The sequence below is a fragment of the Fukomys damarensis genome, unplaced genomic scaffold, assembly GCF_012274545.1.
Source record: "Fukomys damarensis isolate Sample0158 unplaced genomic scaffold, DMR_v1.0_HiC HiC_scaffold_37, whole genome shotgun sequence".
NCBI classification, from domain to species: Eukaryota; Metazoa; Chordata; class Mammalia; order Rodentia; family Bathyergidae; genus Fukomys; species Fukomys damarensis.
The window spans coordinates 2,836,471-2,858,823 of NW_022900949.1; the positions used below are offsets into that span (position 1 = coordinate 2,836,471).

The following is a 22,353-nucleotide window of genomic DNA, read 5'->3' on the forward strand; positions in this document are numbered from 1 at the left end:
AAAAAAAAAAAAAAAAAAAAATGTGAAGAGAGAATCCCACCGTGATTTGTAAATGCATTTAATACAATACATCATTTGTACCGAAGGCCTGTTGGGTTTATACCATGCTAAAATTACAAATCCTAAGTCAAACTATTGCAAGTCAGAGCCGTCTCTACACAAATGTTCCTAAAAGCCGAAAAGTGAGTGCTGCTGCTTACTTAGAATGCCTCTCTCGAATCTTTCTGCTCCCTAAACCCACCCATTAGAACGACCAGCCCATAAAATATTCTAGAATCGGATGCTAGTGTCACCGTGTGACCTTGTGAAATGTCCAGGAATCAGAGACTGCCCGGGTGTCCGTCTGCCCAGGGACGGAGTGTGGCCCATCCGTGCCCCTGAAGACCCAGGGATGAGGAGCAGCCTTCTGATGTGTGGGGGAGCCCTGTGGACACCAGGCACACTGCAGGAAGCCAGCCCCCTGCAGAGCCGCAGATGATGGGGTTCCGCCTCTAGGAAATACCCAGAGCATGGAGCCAGGAAGTGGGCTCCTGGCTGCCATGCCCGGGAGGACAGAATGTTGGTGAGAGCCAGGGCTATGAGGTTTCTTCTCAGTGTGATGAACGGAAGTAGTGACGGACTCACAGCGAGACGCTGAAGAGCCATCCGAGGAGAGCTAGGAGCACAATAAAAGGGCTCTGGCTGTGGGACAGAATTTGAAGGAACTGTTTGAGACCAAGTGGCCAGAAGGTGCAGGGGTAAAAGCTGCAGGATCCCTGAGGCAGCGGGGAAGAACTCGCCAAGCTAAACGGCGCTGGGCCGGCTGTGGACTCCGTAGGTCCATCCTCTCCTCTGTGTCAGGCTCTGGGCCCAGCCCCTGGGGACCAAGTCAGTGAGAGACCGGGGTCCCTGCCGCGGGGGGAAAGGTCACCGAGTGTGCGCGTGCGTGCTGTCCGGTGCGAGGAGGCTGTGCAGCTCTGCAGGTGAAGCCCCCCGCAGAGGCAGGGGAGCCCTCCCCCCGGAGCACGTGGGTAGGTTGAGCTCTGGCAACTGCAGGTGCGGGCTGGTGACCAGGCAGACGGCGCAGGACCGGAAGTCGTCAGCTGGCACAGTCTTTCTGAGACAGCATGGTGCCTGTGAGACCTGTGGTAGCCCATAGGTGCCCCATCTGCTGGTGTGAGCCGCGCAGACCCACCTCTAAAGCAAATCCTGCGCCGGGAGACCTCCCGTCCCAGGGTCCGTGGAGGTTGAAGCGCAGGGAGCGCTTGCTTCCCAGGTGTGATGAAGTGAAGGCCCTGGGATGCGGGGTGGTCCTGCTTGTGTGGGGGGCCCGGGTCATCGTGGGGGTCTTCAGAAGGAAGATAGGTTCTGAAGGAGACTGGAAGGTGCTGTGTTCTTGGCCCCCGATGGTGGAGGAAAGGAGCAAGGGTTGGGGGTGACCAGGAGGGAACCCGGCCGAGCTGTGTGTGGTGACTCGGGCATGGGGAGCTTCGGCAGGAGGATTGCAGGTTTGCGCCTCATCTGAGCAACTTAGCGACTTAGCAAGGCTCTTTCTCAACCAAACAAAACAGAAACAAATGGGGAGGCTGGGATGCAGCTCAGTGTAAAGGTCCCGGGTCAATCCTCAGTACCAAAAAGAGAAAAACAGGAAAAGGACGAAGAGAAGGAAGAAGAGGGGGGAGAAGAAAAAGAAGTAAAAGACAAGCAGGAGATGGAAGGAGCCGGCCCCGCCACTGTTTGTTAGAGCAGCACCAGCAAACTCACGCGCCGAGTTTTCGTGGAAGAGGCATCGGTTGCTGCTGTAGAACAGGGTAGCAACGGTGAACACAGCTTAGTTTTGTTTCTTTGTTGATTTGGTTTTTGTTTATTGAGTCAGGATCTTGCGATGTAGTTCAGTCTGGCCCTAAACTCGTGTATTCCAGGCTGGCCTTAAACTCGTGGCAACCCTCCTGCCTCAGCCTCGTGAGTGCTGGGATCACAGCCCCCCCACTCTGGGCTGGCTTCTGTACTGTACCCCAACCCCAGGCTCATCCTCCTTGAACTCAGCTGGAACAGCAGGAACGCTGAAGGGACAGGGACAGGGACCGTGCCAGAGGGGCACGAAGCTCTCTGGCCTCACCCGTCGCTCCCAGTTGACCCGGCCTCCTGCTGTCTTGTGGTTCAGTGTCCTTTTGTCTCGGCCTGGGCAGCCTGGAGAGTTCACTCTGGGCTCGAGAGGTCTCTCGGCCTGGGTCCTTCACTGTGCTGTAAAGGTCACCGGAACTGGGCAGCTAACCGGCCTGCCAGGGGCCGGACAAGGGGGTCAACACCAGACATCGTGTCAGGGAGATTTTAAGGACCAGAGCATCTTCCCACGGGTCGGGAAGGCCCCCTGGTACAGGACCCCAAAGGCAGGGCAGTCTGGACTCGGTATAGCCATCTCCACTGGATGCATTTCATTCTGACCACGACCGCTGTGAAAAGAAGATTTTACACCCAGTTATGACCCAAGCAGCACCCGTGCGGTGGGATCCAGTTTTACCAAACAACGCTGTGCTTTATCATATACTCTATAGACTGATGCTTTCCATCCTATTTTTTGGAAATGGTTTTTAGTGCTTACTAAGGCGCCAAGGTCCACCATGCCAGAGCCTTAGGACCCGCCACTCCCGCAGGACAAGGCTTAGGGAAGATGGCAACCTCAGCCACCCTGTTCCCAGAGTCCCTCGGCCCTTGCTTCTGGGCCCGAGGGAGTGTGTGGCAGCCAGCACGTAGAGACCGTGCCCTGGGCTGGGGTCCCAGCTCCCTTTTCAGTAGCCACACTTCCTCCTATGAGACCCCACCTCTGAAAGGATCCATCCCTCTCCCATGGGCTCACTTGCTGGGGACCCAGCCTTCACCGTATGGGCCGAGATACAGACTGTGGAGTAGGGACGCACACACCTGTAATCCCAACTCGGGAGGCTGGGGCAGGGTTACTGTGAGTTCCAGCCCAGTCCGGGCTGTGTAGCGAGTTCAAGGCCAGCCTGGGCTGTCTTGGAAAAAAAAAATCCAAACTGTAGCAGTTCTAGAGAACAGAGATCTGAGCTTGAGGTGTCTGCAAGGCCGAGCTCACTCTGAAGGTGCTAGAGAGGAATATCCTTCCTGGCCTCTCCTGGCTCCTAGAAGCAGCCCCACATGCCTTGGCCTGTGGCCACAGTGCTGCCATCTCCACCTCTTCTTCACTTGGCCTTCGCTGTCCTGTCTGTGCGTGTCTGTGTGTCTCAGTTTCCCGGTCTCCTTTCTGTGTACAGACACACGTCATTGGGTCTGGGGCCCACTTGGAAGTGAGATTCCCCTGAGGGTCCTTAGCTCAGGTCATATGTAAGGGTCACAGTCTGAGATCTGCGGTGGCTGTAAATTGGCGGGGGGCACTGTTCAACTCACCACGAGAACATGTTTCTACTGAGCATCACTCTAGGAGGCTGAGCCAGGAAGCTCGCCATGAGTTCAAGGCCAGCATGAACTTCATTCATAGCGAGATCCTGCCTCAAAACTCCAAAAAAGAAGGAAAGTCGAGACCTTCTATTTCTAATGACTCCTAAGTGAAAACCACTTAGGTGTTCCTTACAACACATAGCAATTTTCCAGTATTTTGAAGTTAAAGTAAATGGTGAGTGTTAGCTCATGAAGTAGTCAGTTAATTGCATAGAAGAAAGGCTATAAAGAGAGCTCTCGAAGTCTTCCTGAAAAGCTTCTGGATCTGTATACTGTGATGGTACTTTGCCATAAAATATAAATAGGTACCTGATATTATAATCAGTCGAACATTTGGCTGTTTGTAAACTCTGTAATCTGTTCTTTCCCACATACATTCAACTACTGCCTTCATTAAGTACAAAAGTTAAACTGGCATGATGGTGCATGCCTGTCATCCAAGCTACTTGAAAGGCTGAGGCAGGAGGATCCCTCTAGCCCAGGAGAGTTCAGAGCCATCCTGATCAACATAGTGAGATCTGATCTCTTTAAAAAAAAAAAAAAAGCATTTACAGAGGGGGAAAACATCATACCATCCACCAACCCCTGCACCTAACTCGTCTGACCTTGAGACTCAGGATATATGAAAATATATTCAAGCTCATACCATTGCAGTTGTAAAAGAAATGCTAATGAAGGACTTTGCAAGGTTCTGGAATTTTCCTGACATGGGCTGTAGTTGCTGCCTTCCAAAGTTAGCAGTTATAACTGACATTCTTGGGGTGGTCAGGATCTTGAGATTCATGGATACAACTCTGGGTGCTACCTGTTTGCCACCAGTTTGTCCCTTGCCCTGGGTGTTTCAGGACACTGGAATGCACTAATGACTCCCCACAGCTAATCCACTTCGTGCTTCCTTTATTCGGAGGCCTTCTGCACATCAGGTGTGGCAGTGGGAGTTCCCACACCGGGTAAATACACTTCCTTCATAGGAATAGTTGCTCCCTTCCAGAGCAAGCCAGTTAGCCTCAGGAGACCAGGGAGCAGCGTATGTCCTTCTGTAAGAATCAGACAGTAAATATATCTTAGGCTTGCTACATGGCAAATATTGCAGCTATTCAGTGGGCCAAAGCAGTGTGCATATAACTGTATATCAATAAAACTTTATTTATAAAAACAGTCGGTGGGTCTGGGCGCCATAGTCTGTCAACCTCTGCAGAAGACCCATGCAGCTCTTCCTGGGGCAGTGGCCATGTGACTTTGTAAATTTGGTAAAGGCTGCAGATTCTGGGACAGGAAGCCTCCCCCGCAATCTGGGGTTGGCCTCTCCTCGCAGGGACTGTCTTTACGCTCTGGTGCATTTCGTAAGGGACTAATGATTTCATGTGACATTTGCAAATCTGGGACAAGGGTCACCATAGAGCTCAGGTTCCCCAGGTTCAAACAGCAAGACCTACAGCTGTTCCAGGGCCCACTCTGGAAAGATTGGCCTCCTCGAGGCCGCTTGGGCAAGTTCAGACCGGAAACGCCCTGTGCAGCAGGTCTTGCCCGGGCACCCCTGCCCTCACAGCCCTTTTGCTTGTCTTTTCCCAGAAGCGTAGCGTCCCATTCATGGAAGGAAAACAGGTTTCCCCTGGCATTCTCTGTGCGTGGTTCAGGCCCCGCCTGTTGCCGTGACAAATGCTTTTTCTCTGCCCCTGTCAAGTGTTGGATTTTGTCTGCCCTCTGATAGCCGCCTCTGCTGACATCGGCTCTTCATTTCCCACCTTCAGCTTTTCTTGTTCTTCTTCTTTTTTTTTTTTTAATAAGAGTTTTCTGGAAGGTGTTGGATGTGTGATGGCTGCACCTGAATTAATGTTTTGAGAATCAGTTGTTTTTACTTCAGTGTTTTCCAGCCTGTCTCTTTAGCTTCTGCACAGCCCACTGCTTTGACATAATTGCTTAAAAGATGTGGAGAGGAGGGAGAGGAAAGCCACTGCCCTGCCCAGAAAGACCCCAGGGGATGGAATTGTTCTGCTGGGACCCCATTGGGTCAGCATCTGGCTTCCTACCAGGTCACGAGAAACACTTATTCCCAAGGCATATTTTTTGTTTTGTTTTGCATTCGGATTGAGCCCAGTGCCTTCCTACTGAGCCATACACCCCCAGCCCTTTTTTATTTCTTTTAAATTTTCAGACAGGGTCTTGCTAATTCTCTAAAGTTGCCCAGGCTATACCAAATTTGTAATCCTCCTGCCTCAGCCTGCTAGCGCACGGGGATTTTGGGCATGCACCACACCTGGCTTCTGCGACATCCTCTTTTTCAGCACATGAAGAACTTAGGAGCGATACTGAAGGTCCTTCTGGTCTGATACCAAGACATAGTACAGGACTGGAGTCAAAGATAATCTTGCACACAAGCCTGGAAAGTGCAGGACCATCTCCACATGGTTCTCCGTCTTTCGCGCTTTCTTTTTATACATACGATAAAGAAAAAAGAGGCCACACACTAGGCTGCTCTTTCCTCCCAGTCACCTTCTGGTGTTAGTCTGTACCACTGGCATCCTGGTTAGATTCTCCATTTTCCAGCCTTGTTGTTGTTGTTAATTGTTTTTCTTTTGGTTTTTGAGAGAGTCTTCCTGTGTAGCCCAGCCTGGCCTTGAACTTGCGGTCCTCCTGCCTCAGCCTCCTGAGTGCTGGGGATGACGGGCATGCGCCTCCGGATCTGGCTATCCTGGACTTTTTTTTTTGGTACCGGGGATGGAACTCTGGTCCTTGCGCATGTGAAGCAGGCGGCAGCACCACTGAGTTAAACCCCCAGCCGCTTTCTGGACTTTTTGAGGGGCCACCACACTTTCCCACAGTATCTGTTCCCCTTCACATTCCCGCGACGTGCAGGAGAACTCTGTTCCGAGCCCTCACCGGCACTGTTATTTTCCATTAAAAACAAACAAACAAACAAACAAAAAGATTATGCAACCCAGTGGGTGTGAAGGGTGTAGGTGAAGGTCTGATGCGCATTTCCTCCGGATCCTTTTCCCATGATGAGCCTTTGCCTGGCTTTGCATCACAGTGCTTAGTTTTGGTTGAGCTCTAGAAGCTCTGTGCATCAGTCACATCGGATCTCGCGAGAACTGGAACGCGAGTCATGGATGTGAGGGACCCTGGTGTCTCCCAGCGTGTGGCCAGCAGGCTGAGACCTGGCACAGAGATCCCAGGCCTGGGAAGGAACCAGAGAATTGGCCCAGCACAGTCTCTCAGCTGGAGCACCACCGCCATGCCCGCCTCGCCCCGCAGTGGTTTTGTCCTGGTTTGGTTTTTTGTTTTAATCTTTATTAAGCATATTGGTATGGGCCAGGGATCTAGCTCAGCGGTTCTGCCGCCTGCCTCGCAAGCCCAAGGTCCTGAGTTCGAACCCTAGTAGTCAAAAAAAAAAAGCTGAATGTATAAAAAAGTGTATTGGTACATTTTAGGTGTACAATACAGTTACATTCATCACTAGGATCTTGTACCTATACATGACTTATCAGGTTCTTATTTTTCCCTATACCCCTGCCCTCCCTTCTTCCCCTCCATCCTTTTCTGTTTACAAAGACTTTTTTTCCCATGTTTTTCCTTTTCACTTATTTTTTCTTTTCCCTTTTTTAACCTTACCCCTCCCCCTCCCACTTCCTCTACTCTTTTAGACCTTTTCTTCCTTTTACACAGTATCAATTATGTATTTTGATCCTTCCTTACACTTTGTTTTTCACATCAGAGAAACTATTTGGTATTTACACACATGTGCCCTATTTATTTCACTTAAGAGTGCGGCCTCAATATGCATCCACTTAGCTATAAATGTCTCGAGATTCTCATTCTTTATGGCTGAGTAGTACTCCATTTTATAAAAAAAACCACATCATCTTTATCCAGTCTCCAGTTGATGGGCAATTAGGCTATTTCCAAGTTTTAGCTGTTACAAACTGTGCCTTTGTAAACATGGGTGAGCATATATCACTGTGGTGTGATGCTTTTAATTCTTTTGGAAAGATACCCAGCAGAGGGATGGCTGGGTCAAATGCAACCTCTAGCCCCAGCTCTTTGAGGTATCTCCATACTGATTTCCACAGTGGTTGCCCCTGTCTGCACTCCAGCCAACAACGGAGAAGAGTTTCTTTCTGCCCACAGCCCCACCAGCATTTGTTATTGGTTGATTTCTTGATAGCAGCCATTCTTTGTGGGGTGCGGTGGAATCTCAGTGTTGTTTTCATCTGCTTCTCTTCAATGACCAGTGAGTGACGTTGAACATTTTTTCATATGTTTATCTGCTGCTTTTACTTCTTTGTCTTGGGTTTTGATTGTGGCTTTCTGTGATGCTGTGGGTGAAACCCAGACATTGCGCCTGCTAGGTAAGCGCTGAACCCTGAGCTGCACCTCCAGCCCCAGCGTGGGGTTTCCGAGCGGGCTGCAGTCGTGAGCCTTAGAAGCCCTCATGACTCCTCTGGAGAGGTGGTGCCGCCTCAGCTTCCTCTTCTCTCTGGCGGACATCGAGTCTACCAGGGAAACTGCTGAAGGCATGAAAATGCAGGGCTCCTTGTCTGGTCCTTAAGAGCAGAAGCCCCAGAGGTGCTGTGTTTGTCCGGAGCTCACCACCCTCTAGCCAGGCCCACAGCTAGGTGGGTGAGAGTTCCCGGAGCTGCTGTGTGGTTTTCTGGGGTCCATTGAGCAGGAGGCTGCTGGAGGTCCTGTCCTTTTGCTGTGTGGCTCGCTTGCTTAACTCGTCAGATGTAGCTAAAGATATAAATGGCTCCTTATCAGAGCTGGAGACCACAGGGAACGGGCGCCCTAGCCATCAGGCATCCATCGGTGGACTAGTTCACTCCTAAGTATGTCAGCCCCATGACCCAGTCACCTCCCAGAGCCCCAGCTGTGAGCACGGGAGGCTCTGGGGGCCTCTGGATATAAACGTACAGACGTAGCTCCCAAGCACGGCACCGTCTAGTGTCCCCGTGCGACAGGGCGCTTGCTTCGTGGAGGAAATGCCAGGGCTCAAGATCTGCAGTCCGTCCTAAGTGAGGGTGGTTCTGTTGGCTGGGGATTCCGTTTGGATGAACCAACACTGTCTGTGAAACAAGGTGTCTTTCAGCAGCAACAGGTACATATCCAGCAATCAGTGAGGCCACCCACGGATCCATGGACCGGACCGCGATAACCGGCCGCAGCCCAGATCCTGCCCCCGTCTTCCCCTCCCCACAGGAGTGCAGGTTCGGTATTCCCTGCATCGGCATTCTCAGGGGCTTCCCGGACAAAACCACCAGGAATAATGAGCGAGGAGGGACCGCCAGACCAGTCCGGGAGCCGTGTGTGTGTGTGTGTGTGTGTGTGTGTGTGTGTGTGCACGCGCATGGAGGGGGGCGAGGGCGCCAAACACCTGGAGTTGGGGCACCCAGGAGGGCTGCCCTGCAGGACAGTTTGAGGCGGCCTGGGGCCCCCTAGGTAGAGGTCAGCAGAGTCCCTGGAAGACAGGCTGGAGGTCACAGCCACACACTGGGTGTTCGGCAGCGGCCCCCGCAAGGCGACGTCACCGGGCGAGGCTTCTCAGCTGAGCGCTGCGGCGTGGCCGGCTCTGAGTGGAGGGGGACGGGGCCCACTCGGGGGGTGCTGGGCGCGTGCGCTGCCCTACCTGTGGCCAGCACTAGAGTTTGCTGCATGCCAGGCACTGTTCTAGGACATTCTCCATCACGGCAAAGAGGGCGCTTCTGTTATCCCCCCTCCCGGTCCACGGGGGCAAGGCAGGGAGCCATGAGGTCCCTCCCCCTGGATCCCAGAGGTGCCTTGGGGCCACTTCTGACGCCCCGGGTGCTCCTGCTGCCGGACTCCTGTTCTGGGAAGAGTCCCTCGAGTGGTTCCAGGACGGCGGGGAGAGGGGAGCGGAGTGGGGGCTGAAAGGCGCTGCTGGCGCACTTGAGTCCCCATTAACTGCGGGAGCAGCTTGTTTTCAGAAGGGTCTCTCCCGCCCGGATGAGCCCGGAACAGTGGGGGAAGGGGCTCCCTGGCGTTCCCGCGCACCCGTGTCCCCTGCCCAGCTCATTTGTCCCGCTGCCCCTGCCACCGGGGCGAGCCGGCTCCGTACTGGGGTGCCCTCCCTGGCTTCTGTTTAAGCAAGTCAGTGTTAAGTTTTTCCAGCGTGTTGGACTCCGCTTCATGGAGACCCAGCTCTTTTGCACCTGTAGATCCAGACTTTAGGTAGCATTTTGTCCTGGAAATAGGTGACCGAGAGCGTGGCCCTCATTGAGAAAAGCTGCTGGCAGGTGGCTGTGGAGGACACTTGGCCCACCTGTCCTTGGGGACTTCAGTTGTGGGCTGGACCCCTTCAGTGGGGTCCCTCAGGAATTCCCCGGATGAATGGCAGGCAGCTTGTGTTACAGCTGTGCTTTTAGTTGGACATGGTGACACACAGCTATTCAGGAGGCTGAGGCAGGAGAATTGCAAGTTTGAAGCCAGCTTGAATAGGCCTCTTTAAGAATCTGGCAACTAGCCGGGCATGGTGGCGCACACCTGTAATCCCAGCACTCGGGAGGCTGAGGCAGGAGGATCGCTGTGAGTTCAAGACCAGCCTGGGCTACATAGTGAGTTCCAGGTCAGTCTCAACAACATAGTGAGACCCTGTCTCAAAAAACAACAAAACAAAAAAGAATCTGGCAACTTAGCAAGATCCTGTCTCAAAATAAAACATAAAGGGATTGAAAAATACAGTACATGTTTAAATTTTTAAGATTTATTACAAGCCAGCTATGGAGCATGCCTGTAATCCCAGGACTTGGGAGGCTGAGGCAGGAGGATCCCCATGAGTTCAAGGCCAACCTGGGCTACATGGTGACACTCTGTCACAAAAACAAAATTTATTAACGATGCATAGCCATTTGTCCCCGTCAAAATCCTTCCTCTCAGTTTGAACACACTTGTCCTGTTATTCTCGCTGCTTTCCTCAGCATTTCTGCAAGTCTTCTTTTATGAGTGTCCTTAGTTGTGCTGTCTCTGTGTCCTGAATTGATTCACAACATTTTATCTTTTATGGTCATTTTGATCTTGGAGAGGAGCTGGAAGTCACACAGTGCCAGAACCAGTGAGTACAGCAGAGAAGGACACCGTGTTCATGGTTTTCGAGCCTGCCTTTCCCTTGGGTGGTGCCCAGGAGCAGCATTCAGTGTATTTTTATCACACCTCCAAAAGACACTCAGGACCGCCTGTCTTGCAAGCACAAGGACCCAAGTTTGATCCCTGGTACCCCCCCAAAAAAAGACACTCAGGAAAGAGTGCAAACCAAAGCAACCTTACTTTTACTGCACCCTGTGCCTCGAGGTCCCCCCCGTGCCCACTCTCCCTCCTGGAGTTGTGGTTTGGGATCCACGGACCCACCTTGTCACCGTGGTCTCCATCCCTTGTCCTCCCGGTGCTAACAGCCCTGCCTCTGCTGCCGGGTTACCCCACCCCACCTCGGCCCCCAGGGCTCCCTGTCAGGAAGCAAAGCACAGTCAGGTGGCACACGCATCACCACACGCCCGGCCCTACCTGCCTTCCGACCCTCAGGTCTGGCCTGTGCAGCCTGTTTACCTTGCCCCCACCCGCATCCCCCCCACACAACGTCTGCGCTTTAACCGTCTTCTTCCTGCCCTTTGTCACCTCTACCTTGCTCACTCCCCTTTCTGGAATGGGCTTCCTGCTTCCTTCTTTTCTCCTGACAACCTCCTACTCATCCTTCAGAACCCAGTGTGCATGACCCAGGAGCCCCTCCCTGGACAGGCCTGAGACACTCAGCTCCCATTCCAGAAGCCCTCAGACTCCTTAACCCACAACCCGCTCCTTGCTCACCCGGGCTTCTCCAGGCTGGGGAGCCTATCAACGTCATCCCCACAGTGTGTGTTAACACCACCTCCGGCCCCTCCCCACCCCCCAGAAGGGTTTGCAAGTGCTTGCTGGGTGTTTGCGTTTGGTGCTGCGGTGCTTTCAACACAGGCTGTAAAGAGGCAGTGATTGCGGGGACAGCACTGGGATCACCCTGGGGACGTGTGATTCTGTCCTTGAGCCTGCAGATGTGGATGCAGGGGTGCAGGCGGGGCCTCTGTCAGGAAGAGCGCGGTCAGGGGCGACCTCCGGCTCTGTCCCCCGGCTCCCACGCCTGTGTGGGGAGGGCTGGGAGCACCGGGCCCGATCTGCAGCCGCGCACGGGAAAGCAGCCAGGCGGAAGAGGTGTTTCAGGTCTGGGTTCCGTGGCCAGGGCGGTCGGGACCAGAAGGGTTCCCGATTTCTGAGGGTTTTCGGAGTGTGGAATAACTGCACACATGAAGCGTGTCTCGCAGATGGAACCCTTCATCTCAACCCAAAACTCGTGCTCGCTTTCCCAGCACCTTCCAGGCAGGGCGGGAGGCCCTCACATCCGGAAAGAAGGGGGGCGGGGTTTCCACTTGAGGAAGGGCTGGGATGTAGCTCCGTGCAAAGGCCCTGGGTCAATCCCCAGTATCAAAAAACAAAACAAAACAAAACAAAAAAAACCTTTGGATTTTGCAGTATTTGGGATTTCACATTTGGGGACTAGGGCTGCTCAGCCAGTGTGACTCAGAAACAGGCCTTTTGAAAACCAACATTCTGTTTGTTGTGTGGCATCAAAACCCTGTAGCCACTTACTTTGAGCTTTATTTTTAACTTTAATTTTGAAAGAATTTTAGATTTCACCGGGCTGGGTGGCACACACCTGTAATCCCGGCCTCCGGGGAGGCTGAGGCAGGAAGATCAAACGTTTAAGGCCAGCCTGGTGGAGACCCTGTCTCCAAAAAAAAGAGTACAATTTAAAAAGAGCCGGGAATGTAGCCCAGGGAAAAGGCCCAGGTTTTGTTCCCAATCCCCTCCCCACTGACACACACAAATTGTAAAGGTTGCAGAGCTGTTTTAAGAACTGGAAAACAGTGCAGAAATGAGGGCGGGACACAGTCAGAATCCCATTAAATTTCAGTTAGTTGCTAATTGTCCCGTGTATCACCTTGCAGGGTTCCCCGCGTTCAGCAGGGCTATGCCGCACCGCTTGTACTCACCAGCAAAGCCCTTTGGAAAAGCAATTAGGCGATCCGTATCTAAAATCCTGCGGCAAAATAGGGACCTTTGCCTCCTTCTCCTCTCTTGGAGACTGGTGTCTGCACGTGGAATGCGCTAACCACCTGAGCACAGGGAAATGTTTACAGCGATGCCGGGCCCACAGCAACATGAAAACACTGGAAACATCTGGCCAGGCTGTGATTCTGAGAGACAGTACGCACCGCGAACAAACGCTTGTCAGGGATGTCAGGGTGCTGGTTGTGAGCCTGGGCTGTGGCTCAGTGGTAGAGTACTTGCCTAGTGTGGCTTCCATCCTCACCTCTGCCTTGTACCCCCGCCCCCAGTAAAAGACTACTGCTTTTGAGTTGTTTTGTGTGTTTGCTTGTTTGAGACACGGTCTTGCCGTGTAGCCCAGGCTGACTTCCAACTCCTGGCGATCCTCCTGCCTCAACCTCTTACGTGGTGGGGTTACAGGCGTGCGCTGCCATGCCCGGCTCCGATTTTTTAACTTAATTTTTCTTCTCGCGAATTTTAAATGCATCTTGTGTTATTAGCAGAGAAGGATCCGATTCAGGTAACAGCAGTGTTAGATAAAAAGAGCCAGAAACCAGGACCAGACTGCAAGCATAACAAGCCTTTATTACGGGGAGGGTCTGCTGGGCTGTCTCCGAACAAAGGAGAGAGGGCAGTAGGGCTGAGACCGAGCTTCTTAGAGGACTGGGGTAGGATTGGCTGATGTAGTGGCCTGGGATTGGCGGGGCTGTGTCATCACTAGTTAGAGCCATCTTAAGGTGGGGGAAATCCAACGAGTAGCAGAGGTGACTTTTTTTCAAGGGCCCATATCGTGTTCTCTATCAGCCAGGAATCTTTGCCTGTGAAAAGTCTGTGCCACATTCCTGCTGCTGGGCGGGAGGCAACCAGCAAGCAGGTTCGAGCCCCAAGAATCAGCTGCTGTGTTCTGGGTTGTGTTTCTGACATGACTCCCCGCCCGCAGTCTGCCTTGGTTACTTCCTATCTTTGGTAAACAAGCATGGCGATCTGGGGCTTCGACATTCCCGGTAGAGATGCCCCAGTGAGGCCCCCAGCCTGCGGGCCTCAGCAGTTACTGGGGAGGGCATGTCCTTGAAGGACCCTGCCTCCCCATACTCAGAACAAACTTTCCCGTCTCAGTGGGTTGTCCTTAGGCATTTCATCACAGTAATGGAAAGTGGCCTTAGACATTAACTGAGGAAAATGTAGTGTTGTGTTCTGTAGTTCAGACGGGCCCTGAGCTCGCTATGTAGCCCAGGCTGACCTCAGACTCCAAGTAATCCTCCTGCCTCAGCCTCCCGAGTGCTGGGATGACAGGCGTGCACCACTGTGCCTATGTTATTTAGTAATGGAATAATTCAGCTAGGTATATTCCCCCGCTTTGAAAAACCTTGAAGTTAGGGTTATTACAAACAAAGGAAGACTGGGTACAGCTCTGTGGTACAGTGCTTGCCTAGCCCACCTGAGGCCCTGGGTTCTACTCCCAGCACAAAAAGAAACAGGAAGCAAGAAGGAGGAAGGGAGGAATGTAAGGAGGTGCTGAGCCCCAGGCCCTCCCTGTGGTGAGGAGGTGCATCTCCTTGTGGCAGTGGGTGACGGGTGAAGATTCTTGGGGTGCGAGAGTCAGTGAGCACTCATTTGTCATTAGCACAGCCTCCGCAGGCCCCTTGGCCCAGCATCTGTCCTGCTGTCGATCCAGGGATCATGCCATAGAAAAGCTCCGGGGCTGGGCCCGCGTGGTGACGCACACCTGTAATCCTAGCACTTGGGAGGCTGAGGCAGGAGGATCACCACAAGTTCGAGTCCAGCCTGGGCTGCATAGCAAGACCCTGGTCCAAAAAAACCCAGAAAAGCTCTGCAATATCCCACCTGTCTGGCAGAAGAGAAGAGAGAAGGAGGAATGGGAGATCATCACAGATTAGTGAGAGGAGTGGTGGGGCCTGTGCCCTAAGGAGCTTCACCTCCACCATCACCCCCAAGTCCACCCTTAAGCAGAAAAACGTACTACAGAAGCACCGGGGATTTAACTCAGTGGTTCCTCTGCCTGCCTCACAAGGGCAAGGACCTGAGTTCGATCCCTGGAACCTAAAAAAGAAAGAAAGAAAGAAAGAAAAATACTACAAAAGAAAGAGAAGTAAGGTAAACAAATAACACAGAAGGATATAGAGGTGTCTTGGTCAGTTTCCCACCACCAAGACGAAATACACAAACACCCACAACTTAAAGGAGGAGAGGTTTTGTTTTGACTTATGGTTTCAGAGAACTCAGTCCATGGTTGGTTGGCCCAAGGTGGGAGGGCCTGGTGGAGGAGGAAAAGGGACAGAAATGCACCTGCCCAGGTCACGCCCCTGTGACCTGACCCCCCCACACACCTCATTCTGCGGTGAGCTCAGGGTAGATGAGCACAGCACCCCCAAATCACCTCCTGAGCCCCTCCCTGCCCCTGAACACTCGAGACCTTTAGGGACATTTGGGATCCAGGCCATAACAATAGGTAAAAGAAAGCCAAGAAGTTAATCAACAGGGCTAAGAGATGACAAACCAAAGAATAGTTCTTAGGGTGTGTTAAGGTGACGTCCCGTCTGCTGGCATTTTTGAGTGTGGATGAAACTGGTCAGGGCTGAACAGCATCTACGCTGTGGCTCTGAACGCAGTTCCTCTTCAGGAATAGCAGGGCTCCGGTGTACTCCTGCAAGCAGTTTCCCACTTGGTGTGCAACTGTCCTGGGTCCCCCGCCGTCCTGTTGGGTGCCATTCGCTTCCTGGCTAAAGGTCTCAGTGGCCGCACAGCCTGCAGCGTGGAGATTTTATGAGTAAAGTGGAGCTCAGGCCTCCCTAAGATACAGCCCTTGGTGACACTTGACCTTAAACACCCTGTTTATCTATGCATTCATTCATCTCTGTGGAGCCTGGGGTACACTGGGCCTGCAGGCCTTGCCTTTGGGTGCCCCCGTCCTGTCCTTTGCCGGCCCACTGTCACCCCGACCTACACCCTTCGTGGCAAGGGCCCCACTGGCATGGCCGGCGTGCAGGGGCCAGAGGTGTCTGATCTTTGTCCTCGGGGAGGTCGGGGTGTACTGTGGCGCTGGCCTGTGGGCTGCTGGGCGCAGGATCCATAAATAGAGGCCCTGAAGACCCCGAGGGCCACACATCCGTGTAGTTGGGGTGCAGCGTGAAATGGTGGCGACAGATGAGGTGAGGGTTCCAGGCCGCCACATGGGGGGACCTGGGAGTGGCCGAGCACTCCGAGGACGCCGGAGCCTGGGTGAGTGACAGGCCAGCCCCAGGCCCCATGAAGAAGGCAGAAGCAGGACCTGTGGCGGCCTGGACTTGGGGTGCAGGCAAAGATAGTATCCCCCAGGGGGACCCCAAGCTAAGTCTCACACCTCCGGCCTGGAGGGAGGGGAGAAGGCCCCAGGGAGTGCTTCGGAGACCCAGGGCCCCGGCAGGGGGAGGACACCCCACCAGGGGCCGGATGCAGACCACGGGATGCGTGCTAGGACCTGACAGCCAGCGGCCCGCGAGTCTGCCTACCGGTGACGGCGAACCTCTCAGAGCTCTCAGAGGCACACAGCCCTCTGCGGCACGCGTGCCATAGGTTCACCCGGTGTTTTTTTCGTGTGGATCATGCTTTTGTTATATCAGAGTGCTTCACCAAGCCTTAGTTTCTGGCCTTGTTGCCGGTGGAAGATTTTATGGTTTTGCATTTTTCTCTCTCAATTTCCAGTCCATTCTGAGTTCCCTTTGGTGAGAAGTGTGATGTTCAGGTTGAGGTTCATTTCCACCTCCACCACCTCCACCACCTCCACCCCGCCGTGGACTTGAGAATTAATTGTCCCTTCATTTTAACTTAGTCCATGGAGTGACACAAAATACGATTTTGTAGTGACGATCTACAAGTGCATTCTGCAGTAGCACAACCCGCATTGCTGTGCTGTTATACACAAGTGTATGTTTTGCTGTTAATATTATTTTTTTGCTTCGAGAAACCTCAGATTCACTTATTAATAAACAGTATTTCTCAGCTGGATGTGGTGACTCGCCTATAGGCCCAGCTATCTGGGAGGCTGAGGCAGGCGTGCTTAAGTCCAGGAAGTAGAGACCAGTCTTGGCAACAGAAGGACATCCCATCTCAGGGGAAAAAAAATTAATTAAACAAAGTGAACTAAGCAGTAAACTCATAGGGTAGGGTTATAGATTTTTGTTTCCCCCCTGGTACCAGGGATTGAACTCAGGACCTTGCGCTTTTGAGGCAGGCAGTGAAACCACTGGGCTAAACCCCCAGCCCTTTTGTTTTGTTTCTTGAGACAAGATCTTGCTAGTAGTTCAGACTGGCCTTGAACCCTCAGAGATCCTTCAGCCTCAGCCTCCCAAGTACTGGGATTACAGGTGGGCTCCACCACACCCAGCCTATGTGTAGCATTTGTACAGAACCTACAGGCACCCTCCTCACCATCCCTGGTATAATGCATGTATGGTAGAGATTGTTGCTGTCCTGTATCATGTAAGGAACAAGGCCGAGGAACACAGTTTGTGCATGTTCGGTGCAGACACGATTCCAGTGCTTTTTCTTCCAGATCTGATTGAGTTTACTGACGCTAAACCCATGAATGCCTCGGGCCACGTGTACCAGGTTCGAGGGGACTTAACTTTTCCTGACTCAGACTTACTGCCTAAACTGCAAGGTGTTCCTTGGACATTTCCCTTTGTTCCCGGAGGCCAGGAGCCGAGCGTTTCTCCCTCCCTTCCCCCTCCTGTATTTCTGATCGTTGTCACACCCGTGTACCATCAGAACCAGGCAGGTCGCAGAAATCAATGTGTCGTCGCCTTCGCATTGATTCTGTCTCTCCTCCCGTAGCGGAAAAGCCAGGAGCTGTGAACTGAAAACTTCATTTGGCCTCCAGTCATCTGTAATTGCCTCTCCAGCTCTTGCTGATAGCCAGGGCCAGCTGGAACTCTCCAGAGCCAGGGCCCTCTCCAGCTCTTAACAGAAGTCTTCGGCCAAACAAAGAGTGGGTCTCTGGCCACTTCCTATGAGAAAAAGAGTGGCCAGTTGTCCAGTCCGTGCCCCACTGCCCAGTGCCCTCTGGCTGAAAACCGCAGGATCTCCTGCGCCCAGGCCCCGCTGCCTTGGAGAGACCCTTTCCGTCCTGCTTTGCCATCAAGGGGCAGCAGCAGTCTGCAGTTTTGACCCACAGCTACTGCTCGGAAGTGGACATTTCGAGGGGCCGGGTGTAGCTAAGGGTAGAGCTTGCCTGACAAGCATAGGGCTCCGGGTTCCTTCCCAGCCCCCACCAGAAAAAGTAAAGAAAAAAGTGGGTATTTCTGGAAGCCACTGTGCTTCTAACGTGTGCCTGGAAGTTTAAAGCTGGAAAAGCTAGACGTGGAGATGCTGTAACCCTTGCACTCTGGGAGGCTGAGGCAGGGGGATTACTAGTTTGTACCCAGCCCTGGGAATTAGTAAGAACCTGTCTAAGGGAGGGGTGGGGTTGGGGTTGTAGCTCCGTGCACAGGTCCTGGGTTCCGATCTCCAGCGTAGGGGGAGAAAACAGTTGAAAACCAATGACGACCGGGCGTAGCTGACATCGGGCTTCCCCTGAAGTTCAGTCTTGCTCACATGACCTCTTTGTGGCCCTTGCATTTGTACAAGAGCAGGCGGGGCTTGAGCCGGCGCCTCAGAGGAGAGAGCCGGTGACTCCCAGGTGTGCACGCCTGAGTCACAGAGCAGCCCTGCAAAGTGGAGCTTCTGTCCCACAGGCAGCCTCCTCGCCAGCCCCCACAGACCGCGCTCAACCCCAGGAAGCCAGCACAAAGCAGGTTTTAGGAAATCATCCCGATAACTGGCTGCTTGCTGTCTGTCTGTGGCTGAGAGTGAGGTTTGGTCTTGTTTTTCTGCACTTTTCCATTCGCACTGTCGGCTCCTTGTTTCCTCCCTGCTCTTCCGAGCCCCTAGCTGGAGCGCCGGTGACCCGCTGGTGCTTGGCTGGCGGGAACTGGCAGGAGCACACAGACCGATCGATCGCGCCTTGCAGCAGGGGGCAGGCAGTGCTAATTGAACTCCAGAGTGACTTTTTCTTTTCTTTCCTTCTTATTTTTTATTTATTTTATTTATTTATTTATTTTTGGTGGGGGTGGTACTGGGGATGGAACACAGGGCCTAGCGCTTTCTAGAAAAGCACTCTGCCACTGAACTATATGTTCAGCCCACCCAAAGTGGTTGTTTTGTTTTGTTCTGTTTTGGAGACAGGGTCCCGCTGTGCACATCAGGGTGGCCTTGGACTCACTGTGTAGCCCAGGCTGGCCTCGAACGCATGGCAATCCTCCTGCCTCAGCCTCCCGAGTGCTGGGATTGCAGGCGTGCACAGCCAGCTCCAAAGTGACTTTGATGGCTGCACAGAAAGCAGTGGGCAGCACTGTGGCACAGATCTGAGAGATACACACCATCTCCAGTCCGTCCCCCCGCCGTGCCACTGCCTTAGGAAAACATGAGGGCGGGAGATGAATCTGTATCCCCAACTCAAGGCACGGGCAGAATGAGCACCTCCTCCCAAATGTCGAACAACAAAATCAGGCTTCGCTCTCCTGCAGAACCTTGGCTTCCCACACAGCTGTGTGTTTGCCTCGCGGCTTTATTGAGGTACCATTCATATACCACGTGCCCGGCCTGGTCAAGTGTGCAATTCAGAGGTTTTCGTATATTTTCAGTTACTCTAATCAAGTTTAGAGCCCCCAAGAAACCTCACACACATCAGCTGTTACCCGCTCCTCTCCTCAGCGGCGGGGACAGAGCGACCCCAGGGCTTCCTACCTGCTAGGCCTGTGCTCTGCCTCTGAGCTGCACCTGCAGACCCCAGCAACAGTGAACCTGCCTTCTGCCTCAGTGGGTCTCCCTGACCTGGACGTTTCCTGTCCCAGCGGACCTGGACGGTTCGTGCTGTTTGGCATCTGACTTCCTTCGCCAGGCACGTGAGAGGGTTTTGCCCCTGCCTTAGTGTGTGTCCCTACTGCGTTCCTTCCACAGCTGTGCACTTTTGTTGTACGGTTGCACCGGACCGTGGTGCATCTTTCCTTTCCTCAGCGGATCAAACATTGGAGCTACTTCCGCTTCGGGCCACCGTGAACGGCACCGCTGTGGGCACCCGCGGACCGGTCTCTACTCGCGTGCATGTGTTTTCCCTCCCCCTGGGCACAACTCCGAGCGCTGTGTGACACTTGTGTTGAGCTGTGTGAGGACCCATCAGACTGTTTTCCAAATCACCACACTTTTTTGACGTTCTCACGGCGCCTCTGTTTTGTATATAGATGGGGGAACAGGGGGTGTAGTTTAGCGGTGGAGCAATTGTCCGACCTGCACAAGGTCCTGGGTTCGATCTCTGGCGCTGCCAAAACAGCTTTGCTCATGGCGGCTGGTGGGCAGGCCTCCCGCCCCCGGACCCATCAGACTGTTTTCCAAATCACCACACTTTTTTGACGTTCTCACGGCGCCTCTGTTTTGTATATAGATGGGGGAACAGGGGGTGTAGTTTAGCGGTGGAGCAATTGTCCGACCTGCACAAGGTCCTGGGTTCGATCTCTGGCGCTGCCAAAACAGCTTTGCTCATGGCGGCTGGTGGGCAGGCCTCCCGCCCCCGGGGGGCCGGCTCCTTCAGTGCAGCTGGGACCTGTTTGAACAGGCTCTGATAAGACCTGCAAACACAGAAGCGGAAGGACCAGTTGTGGAGGGAGAGGCTTAGACTCGCAAGACGCACCACCCAGAGTCCCACAGGAGGCCTGGGGTAGGCGGGGCCAGGGAGACGGGGTGCAGCCCTTGTGGGGTTAGAGTCGTCTAGGCAGGCACGTGGGGCGTGGGGCGGGGACACAGCCCTGGGCGGTTGGGTGACGGGGCAGGTAAATGATGGCCTGGAGCGTGCGCACCTGTTAAAGAGGTGGTGCCTGGGGAGGGGACTGTGGTTGCTTTGCAGGTGAAAGGTACAGATGAGGACTTTACTGTCACCCAGAAGTGCCTCGGCCCACCTGTCACAGGGAGAGTCCACTCGTGTCGCTCTGCCGGAGGCATGCCTTCGACTTGGGTCCTGAACCACACGAGGGAGAGCTCTCTGTTGCCGTAGCTTTACCGCTACCTGCAGCAACTTGGGTTCCGGGCAGTCGGCCCTTGGTAGGGGTGTGTACGGCAGCTGTCCTGTGGGCTGTGCGGCTGCAGCTGCCCCACCCCGACAGCCTCAGTGTGCAGGAACGATCTGTCAGACGCGCCGGGAGACTGAGCGAAGACTGCATTTCAGGATTTGTCACATATTCGTATGTTCAGATCATAAGTTCCGGGCCGGGCTCTAGGGCGGTTGGTCTAGAAATAGCTGGATGTGCCCAGTCCGGAACGTGTTGACTTGGGTTTAGGACTTTTGACTCAGTGCATGGGTGTTCGTGTGTGATCGACATCTTCTTCACCTCCGTCTACTGCCGTGAGAGTAACGTCCATGTATTAACACGACACCCGACAAGTGTCACCCCCTGTGCGGCACAGTGTCGCCCCGCGGATGGCCAACATCTTCGTTTGTAAGTGCTCGTCTTTGCTCCTCTGACAGCCAAGCTCGGTTATGCGCTTTCTCAGTCTTTCCTGCTGCTGTAAGAGAGCGCGTGGGGGAAGGGACAGAGGTTTACTCTCTGGTGCTCTGCAGTCCGAGAAAGCCGAGGGCGTGGTACTGTGAGACGGAGAAAGCCAGAGGGTTGATGGTGCTTTTCTAACAGATTAAGCCGTGACAGCCACAAGGAGCTTAACCCTTTCCTAAGGGCAGCACCCCCGTGGCCCACCCACCTCTCACAAGATTGCACCTCCCTCTGCTGTGGCAGCAGGGTCGCATTTCCTCCACGTGAGCCCCAGAGTACGGCATGTACCCCCCTGCACTCACCGGCACTCAGGGCCCTCCCAGGAAAGCTTGGGGTACAAGGACCTGCATGGGCTCCCCGCTGCTCAGAAGTAAAGCTTCCTGTAACCCAGGGTAACCACTGCTGGGTGCACTGGGGACCCAGAGCCAGGCTGGGATTTGTCCTTAGTGCCTGTGGCGGAGCCTTAAAATGCGACTTTCTCCCGGAGAAAGCAGAGGCCGAGCACGCTGTCTTGCTCGGGCCAGGTTCAGTGGGTGGCCTGTGGCCAGGAGAGGAGCCCTGGCCTGGCGGGGGAAGGAGGGCTGGACTGTACCAAGGGCTGCCGCCCTCCAGGACCCGGGGTGAGCGCCTGCCCAGCACGCACAGGCCCTGGGCTCCATCCATCCCTGGCAGTGCAGCCAAAAGGAAAAGAAGGAACTGTTGCATTTTTCCCATCCTTGGGAAACATTTCCCCCGGTGAGGAAGGACCCTTAGCCTCAGGGGTCCTTCAGGGCCCCACGGCCTGTGGCTGGTTTCCAGTCAGTGTGTAAAAGAGAAACGTGATGGGCGAGTTCTCCCTGGTGCTAACGGGGTGGGGGCCCAGCCCCGGTCTCCCTGCGCCCCGACACCTGCACTCATTAATTATCATCTGCGTGTGGCGTGAACCTACTTCACCATCACAGATGATTTACAGAGAGCGGACCGCTCTGTGCTTTTCACCCTCAGTCTTTACACAAGAGCGGGTTTGTTTTTTTTAAATTATTATTATTGTTTTACCAAAAGAGAGAACGCTGTGCAGTTTCCACACTAACTGGTCACAGTGGGGACCAATTTCCTGCCCTCCAGCCACGCTGCTGCAGCCAATACAGCAAGGGCGAGTGTCGCGGTGTCTTCTAGAAGGATCCCAGCAGGGCATAAAAAGGGCCCAGAGCCCAGGCCGTCGCGGCGGGCGCTCGGTGCCAGCATGGGGAGCGCACACTCCAAGGCGGGCGACAGGCAG

General features: G+C 53.8%; 1 protein-coding gene across 1 annotated transcript in view; it reads left to right on the plus strand.

Annotated features, from left to right (window-relative positions):
* Positions 1-12,801, plus strand: part of LOC104849313 (rho guanine nucleotide exchange factor 18-like) — a 37,810-nt gene extending 25,009 nt beyond the window's left edge. Inside the window, exon 10 of the mRNA XM_033759798.1 lies at positions 12,420-12,801. Coding sequence (XP_033615689.1) covers positions 12,420-12,583 — 164 coding nt within the window. The 3' untranslated portion in view covers positions 12,584-12,801. The remainder of the gene's footprint in view (positions 1-12,419) is intronic.
* The last annotated feature ends 9,552 nt before the right edge of the window (positions 12,802-22,353 follow it).